At 42.3% G+C, this 8401-nt stretch overlaps 1 protein-coding gene across 1 annotated transcript in view; it reads right to left on the bottom strand.

The window, feature by feature from the left end:
- TNFSF11 (TNF superfamily member 11) overlaps nt 1-8401 on the bottom strand; it is a 32368-nt gene continuing 23967 nt past the window's right edge. The window contains exons 3-5 of the mRNA XM_022574427.2: nt 6015-6060; nt 5836-5934; nt 1-422 (exon numbers count right to left, since the gene is read on the bottom strand). Of these exons, the coding sequence (XP_022430135.1) occupies nt 1-422; nt 5836-5934; nt 6015-6060 (567 nt within the window). The remainder of the gene's footprint in view (nt 423-5835; nt 5935-6014; nt 6061-8401) is intronic.

Below are 8401 nucleotides of genomic sequence, written 5' to 3'. Positions count from 1 at the left end.
TCAATCTATATCTCGAACTTTAAAAGCCCCAAAGTACGTTGCATCTTGATCTGGATCCAGTAGTGAAGGGTTGGATACCTCAATGCTTATTTCCTCACCAGACCGTAGCTTAAAAAATCCCCCAACGTTTATGGAGTAAAAATGGAATTCAGAATTCCCCGACCAGTATTTGGTGCTTCCTCCTTTCATGAGGGTATGAGAACTCGGGATTTTGATGCTGGTCTTGGTGACATACACCATTAGCTGAAGGTAATTCGCAGTGAGGTTTCCCGAAGTTTCATGATGTCGAAAGCAAATGTTGGCATACAGGTAATAAAAGCCATCTTGGTTAACTATTAGTTTTCCATTGCTGAAAGTCATGTTGGAGATCTTGGCCCAACCTCGGTCATGGTACCAGCAGGACAGACTCACTTTATGGGAACCTGAGGAAAAGAGAGGCACGTGATTTAAAACCCACCCCCTTCAAGGAGAAGGACATCCTCACAATTCTATGAGGTTGGAGAAAGACCTACTGGAACAGTCATTGTTCCAATGGGAGAATAATTTCTCAGAATTTATCTTCTAAAAGGGGAGTACCAGTACATTAAGAAGTACTTGCGCTCTCTGCTAGGCACCTGAGAGGGGTCAAATACAAAATCTCACTTTTCCTGCCCTCAAGGAGCCTATAGTACACAAGGGATAAGTATGATATACGTTCAGACAGGAAGCAAGGCTCGGGCCCTGATAAGAAAGGTGTGGATATTGCAATGGGAATTCAAAGGAAAGAGATTACTTCCTCCCAGAGGGCTCAAGAACGATTTTGCTGTGCTACTGAGCCTGACAACTTAAAGGAGGAATTCAGCCAACAGAAGCATAAAGGCCATTCAGGGTTGAAGGAAGAGAATCAGCCAGAGGCAGTTGAAACAAGAGAGCAAGAAACAAGTATAGGAAGAGAATATCCACACTCCACGTGACCCCACTTTCTCTTTTAATTCATGGAGAGAGGTATATAGAAGGAGCTGAAAATCTGGGTCACAGCAACTTGGACCAAAAAGTCAAACTCTTAAACTCTATATTCTCATCACCATTGATTTTCCCCTCCTCCAATAGCCCAAATGCCTCCCAAGGTCACACGACTGAAAAGGTGCCCCCAGAGAAGTTCACAAAGAACATATCCTTGGCATTGTACTCCCCAGCTTCACAACTTCATGCGATCCTTTGTGCCCAAAGGATGGTAAAATCTCTTCTAGTTATTAGACCAGAACTCTCCTTTAGCTCCTTCTCACACCTGAAATGTGACAACCGATCTTCATGTCACTGTTTCTGGAGCAGCAGAAGTTTCTAGAAAATCTTCTAAGTCAGCAAAGTGTCCAACGCTTTGAATATTTCAGGTCTTTAGTGTACTTTACTAGGTCTTAAAAAATTGGGACTACCTCCATGATAAACCTCAGTAATCAAATATTTATATTTATACGGATACCTATTAGCCAACTGGAAAAGATGTCAGCTAGTGGGAAAAAAGCTGTTATACTGTGGAAAGTCCAGAGTTTTCCTCCAGAGGATTTTGTAAACACTTATGCTAAGTTAAGCTTGTCATCTGCTAGGATTTCAACAAGGCAAAACAGAGCTGAGGAGTCTCAGAATGGGGTGGGGAGTAGTTTCTGCAGCCAGGGAGTTCTTTGCCGCCTGTCACCCAAGAGAAATCCCCCACAGAATTTAGACTTAAACTGGATTCCACGGATCCATCAGAGCTGACAACACTTTGGCTAGAGTGGGTCCTTGGGAGATCTTTGTAGAACCAGAAACCCACACTGGCTAACTTTCAAGACTGGCCTGAATCCTGGGAAAACTTGAACACCTGCATCTTACTCTGGAGAGCCACAAAAAGGATAATGTTCTATTGTCCCTGGAGGGCTACTGGGCAGCTGGGATATGGTCTGGGGACCTCAATACCAGGCTGTTCAAGAACCAACTAGATGGTAGGGTAAGTGGAAGAAAAAAAATGCAGCGGGGTCCAAGCTATGGTGGAGCAACCCCCCATCCTTAGACATGCCTGCAAAGGCAAAGAAGCCAATGGTTTCAATCCCTGTGCTCAGGGACAGGACAGATTTCCTGAACTGCACATCGTTTCCACAAGAGGGCGCCCCAGCGAGCCTGAGAAGCCATCACAGGCACTGCTGCCTCCAGAACCCAGCACAGCGCCCTGCCCTTTTTCATCTGAGGTCCTACCTCAGCTCATCCTAAATTAAAGCATCCCAAATGTAAATATCATTCCATGGTCCCAAGTGAGTCAAAATGAGACTGTAAGACTCTATGCATCACACCCTCATGAACACTAGCAAAGTAACTTCTCCAGGCTGGTAAACAGCCACCTAGTCCATTGACAGAGCTAAAAAAACTCAAGGTGTTTCCTATCTCAAACCATCCCATGGTTACCCCCTTCTTCCCCTACTCTTGTATTCAATCCTTTATGCAATCAATTATCGGTCTTATAGTTTATCTCCTATGACGGCCCTTAACAGATAGCAGCAGAATGACTAAGGTGACGTCTACCCTCTCGACAGGTTGGATCAGCTAGCGTTAGACCAAGGGCTCAGAGATACAGTCCAGGAAAGGCAGGGAAGGATATGAAAGAGAGAGGAGAACACAGAAACCCTGACCGCATACCACTCCTGTTGTTAGCTCAAGTCAAGTGGAAGGAGTGTCCTTATATCCTTCTAAACATGCCTATATTTATCCATTCGCTGATCAATTTCATCATTTAGTAAATATCTGAATGGTGCTTTCTACGGGCATTCACTCTATCCACAGTTAAGAAATGCATCAAGCAGTATACCCTCAAGGCACTCTGTAGTGGAGAAAAGAAGAAGTGGGCACACCAAATGAAAAATATAACATTTTCATTTCTGCAGGTCACACAGCCCATGGCTGAAGTTTAGTTAAAGCACCTGCCAAGTGGAAGCTGCAGAAATTAGTGGTGACCACGTGAACTCTGCCCAGTGACAGAGGGCAGGGAGGGCTTGGGTCAAATGTGGACGGGCTGAGAAAAGGGAGAGGATTGTGATCGAGGGAAACTGTTCTAGCAAAGAACGAAATGCACACAGCACGCAGAGGAAAAGGGAGAAGAACTGTCAGTGTGAACTGGAGAGCTCATGAATAGCGATAGTGGGAGAAAAGATGAGAACAACCCCCCTATCAGGTTGGAGGACCTCGCATAGCAAGCCTGGGCTTCCATCACTAGACGACCTTCAGCCTCCCCAGCCGCCCCAGCCCCTAGGGTCACTGCTATTAGACATTAGAGAAGAAGTCTCTCCAGGTATTTAGCCTGAGCTGCCCTTAAGAGAGCCATGAATCCTGACCTCACAAAATACTCCCCAATGCATTTTATTCGAGAAGCTTTGAAATACAGTCAGTATAAGGCAGATTCTGATTTCTTTCTTATGTGTAAATAAGTACAAATAAGTATGGAACAGAGGCCCCGAATGAACGTGCAAAATTAAAGCCATCTTCCTCTGAAGTATCCAAACTGGGAGATAAATGGACTCAAGGAGGCATTGGCCAAGCCAGAGGAGCAAATTCTATTTTCTTAAACAGAAGCATACGCTAACTCATTTCACTCTGTCTCAAGCTCAATAACCATCCTAAAATAACCAGGAGTTTTGCCTTCTTTTTGGCAATGATTTGATGCAAGGTGCCTGGAGGGAGAGCTATGTAACTAAAACATGCTTGCTATTGCCAAATAGACTTTGGCACACAGTCTAATGCAGTATGTATCATATGCCATTTAAAATGAACTGAAAAGATAAATGCAGACTACAGCACACACAGCTGACAGATCAGTATTAATTTGATTGGCTTTGCTAACATGCAAAATAGTTTTCCACTCAGAAAATTAGTGTAGTTCCACCATAAGGCACACACATACACACACACACACACAGAAAGAGAGAGAGAGAGAGAGGAGAATTTGTTTATGAAGCAAATATCTGGGACAGTATAGATAGTTTAGGAAAATCTAAAAATCAAAGAGTTGGTTTCTCCTTTCTATGTCTGTAGTCAGGAAAAATTCCTTTGTGGCCCATACTATATTAGTAGCTTCACAACTGCTTATTAAAACTTGGATTTTTTTTAACTCTAAGAAGAACTTGCCTTGAATCATTTTTGTAAAACAAGAAATAGAATATATAAAATTATTTAATTAAACTTTAAATAATGACAAACTACATTCACTAAGTTCTTACTATATGCCCACTTCCATATACGCATTTTAGTATATAACCTCATTAAATCTTTATAGCTGCCCCATGACGTACAAACTGTTACCATCCCCATGAAGAAGCTGACACACAAAGGATTCCAATAATTTGCACAAGGACACCCAGCCAGGTAGTACGGTGGGACCTCAAACCCAGGCCGTCAGACTTGAGACGCCCTGCTATTAAAACCACATTAATCTACTTCTTTCATGAAAAGAGGAACACAAGCGCTCTGAATTTATTCCCCTCTGACAAAGGCAACAGGCCACAAGATACTTATGTAATAACCTATATTATAAAAAGCATGGACTTGGGAATCAGCTAGAGTGGAATTCAACTTCTAATCCTGCCATGTTGTAACCTCGATCAGATAACTTAACACTAGGTGGACCTTGGTTTCCCTGTTTGCAAAATCTGAATGATAATCACTACCTTGCAGGGTTGTAGTAAGGTTTAGAGATAATGGATACAGAGCAAAATGCCTGATACAAAGTGTGTGTATAAATGGTATAATAACAGTAATATTCCATTGTCACTCCATCCTAATGTTCTTTGTGACCTTTCTGATGCTCACCTAACCCGATGTGAAGTAACCAGTGGGGATTATATGATGGAAATCACTGGTACATTAGGTAGATGTAGACATAGAGCTCTGGGTTTCCTCATTTCCAAAAGATAATGAGGTCTCCAGTCTACTGAGCTAAATTCTTAGCCAGAAAAAAAACGATAAGTCCCTGGAGAACGAGTATGTCTCATTTTCTAGAGGGCTATTGCCTCTTAAATATCACTCTGGAACTCTGCAGGAGATGGCTGAGTACATGACTACCTGGAGGAATTCATGCACCTCACAGGCCAGCAATGGGGATGTGTCAACTTTTGCTTGGAAAAATAGAGATGAGTATAACATGGGATTATCCTTCCCAGTTATGCAACCTCAACTAGCAGTCTTTTAAAATAAACTCACTCTGATGATCTGAAAATGAATTATAGTGATGATGTCCATTCTGGCACGATCGAGAATCACTGTTTCCATGATGTGGAAATAGATGATCTTTCTTCTGGTCTAGAAGTTAAGGGCTCTCAAAATTTTGCTAACAGGCTAAGAATAGGTCTGAGTATTCAGATGGGCTGATAAATGACTTGTTTTTTAACATCTTTATTAGAGTATAATTGCTTTACAATGGTGTGTTAGTTTCTGCTGTATAACAAAGTGAATCAGCTATATGTACACATATATCCCCATATCCCCTCCCTCTTGCGTCTCCCTCCCATCCTCCCTATCCCACCCCTCTAGGTGGTCACAAAGCACCGAGCTGATCTCCCTGTGCTATGTGGCTGCTTCCCGCTAGCTATCTATTTTACGTTTGGTAGTGTATATATGTCCATGCCACTCTCTCACTTCGTCCCAGCTTACCCTTCCCCCTCCCTGTGTCCTCAAGTCCATTCTCTATGTCTGCATGTTTATTCCTGTCCTGCTCCTAGGTTCATCAGAACTATTTTTTTTTAATTCCATATATATAGTGTTAGCATAGGGTATTTGTTTTTCTCTTTCTGACTTACTCTTGAAATATTTTTCAGGCTGGATATAAATGGAACTTACCTGATGGGATGTCAATGGCATTAATCGTGAGATGGGCAAAGGGCTGAGTCTCAGGCTTGTTCCTTCTGGCCAGATCTAACCATGAACCTTCCACCATGGCTGGAGATGAGAGAAGCCATGTTAGCTCAAAGAGGAGTCACCCTAGGGGTTTTCAAATATTTATACAGATCCATGCTTACCTTTTTCTGCTCTGATGTGTTGTGATTTAACAATATGTTGCATTTCCTGCAATAAAAAGAAAAAAGAATCTTATTTATACACTCTTTTGATAAAGCAGTTAAGAATTCAGGACTGTCGGACATACAATAAATTAATCCTCTTTCCTTCAAAATATGCCGGAAGTACATAGGCAGTAAAACTTCTTGATGTTCTAAGTAGCTATCAAGGGAAGCTCACCCCAAAGAATTATGTCGATGTGCTTAAAAAGTAGACTACACACATACCATCCAATAAAATACTTCGGACAATAAGAGGAAATAAAAGACAATGTAAATTATAAAACACGGAATCACTGAACATAGTTAAACATTTGTAGCAGGTACACAAATGGAGATGAAGTTAACTAGGAAAATAACAATTACCACAGAATATATGACCCTCTTAAATTTTTAGAGAGTCTCTTTTCATGTCTGTTTCATTAGTGAATTCCTGTTATAATGTTGAAGCTCAGCCCATAAGAAAGAGAAAGATGCTTGGCTTCCAGTGGTTAATCTTTTATTTTAAAAGGTCACAGTGTATTTAAAGTACTACATGGAAGTCTAAGAGCTTCTTAGATTACCAATCATTAGCTTAAAATATTGCCACAAATAGAGGTTTAGAAGTGCAAGCCAGTAAAAGAAAGAACTCAAGTACATAAAGAACGTAGGTAATTGCATATCTCAATTTGAGCCCTGACAATGAAGGGTCCAATAAGTAACTGCAGGCCCACCTGAATCAAGACCTTAGCTACCATTAAATAGTAAAGTGATGTGGATGGAACTTCAGGCTTTGACTTCAGTTCAAACCCCTCCTCAGTCACCTACAAATACTGAGGATATTAACAGCACCTTTATCATCGGTGGTTGTGAAGACTCAATGAGATGATGCATGTAGGCACTCAGCAGATGTATGGTAACTCCATACATCTAAATACTACTAGAAACACTCTGGAGAGATTCCTAATTTCTCTGTTATTGGGGTGACCATCCACGCTAATTACCCCATCCCCTCATGATGTTTGAAAGACAGGCCAGATAGCTTAAGTTCTTGGAATGTCTGGAGAGAAGGGCTTTGAGATAGCTGATAGGTAGATAGATAGAGGCTATAACAAAACGTAACTGTTAACAGTTGGAAGGGTTCCAGTGGTAAAATTACATTGATTCTTCTCTCTGCCTTCAAGACCCCCAAGAGAGAAAAGAATCAATTCTATTTTTTTTTCTTTTTTCCCTTTTGCGGTACGCGGGCCTCTCACTGTTGTGGCCTCTCCTGTTGCGGAGCACAGGCTCCGGATGCACAGGCTCAGCGGCCATGGCTCACGGGCCCAGCCGCTCCGCAGCACGTGGGACCCTCCCGGACCAGGGCACGAACCCGTGTCCCCTGCATCGGCAGGCGGACTTTCAACCACTGCGGCACCAGGGAAGCCCCGTTAACCACTGTGCCACCAGGGAAGCCCCTCAATTCTATTTTTAAAGACCCTTGAAGGATAGCACAGCTGTCTTCAGTTACCTATTCTAACATCCTAAAGAAGTCACAGCATGACTGACTTTTAGAAGGAAACTTTACAGCCTCATCCAAGGCTACTTCCTGCCCTTGCCTTTGACCCAGGGCACTGCCCTGCACAGCCCTGGGAGCATCTCTGCAGGAAATTCCAGGCAAATGATGGCTGGCTCTTTTGGGTTGTGCAATGCAGTGGCCCTTACCAGGCTTTGTTCCTCTCCCCACTCCATCAAAGATTTATTTCTCTCCCCTGCTGACTGCCAATCTCCCAAGTCTTTTCTCATGATCTTTGGATTCCCAATGGTACCCTGGTTTCTGGAATTTCCTAGTTTAGTCTTCCCTGCATTCACAACAGGGATTTATATATGCACAAGGTACCTATTATACATTGTGTATACCTTTATACATTTATATATACACAGTGTATCTTTTACCTTTATAAGTACATAATACATTACATATATAATATATATATAGTGTATCTTTATTCATTGTATATATCTTTTTACATTTATAATGGAGATATAGACACACACAATGTTTACTAAACATTGTATATAGCTTTATACATTTATGATACAATATATCTTTAGACATTGTATATCTCTTTATATACTTATATATGTGTATATAATGTAACTTTATCTGATTACTATCTCTTAAAAGATTGGAACAAATAGGAACCTGGGGCTTCCCTGGTGGTGCAGTGGTTGAGAGTCTGCCTGCCAATGCAGGGGACACGGGTTCGTACCCCAGTCCGGGAAGATCCCACATGCCGCAGAGTGGCTGGGCCCATGGGCCATGGCCGCTGAGCCTGCGCGTCCGGAGCCTGTGCTCCGCAACAGGAGAGGCCACAACAGTGAGAGGCCCG

This window comes from Delphinapterus leucas, chromosome 18 (genome assembly GCF_059928025.1).
Source record: "Delphinapterus leucas isolate spDelLeu-1000000601 "Yukka" chromosome 18, BTC_Dleu_Yukka2, whole genome shotgun sequence".
NCBI classification, from domain to species: Eukaryota; Metazoa; Chordata; class Mammalia; order Artiodactyla; family Monodontidae; genus Delphinapterus; species Delphinapterus leucas.
This window is presented reverse-complemented; position numbering and strand designations above follow the sequence as displayed.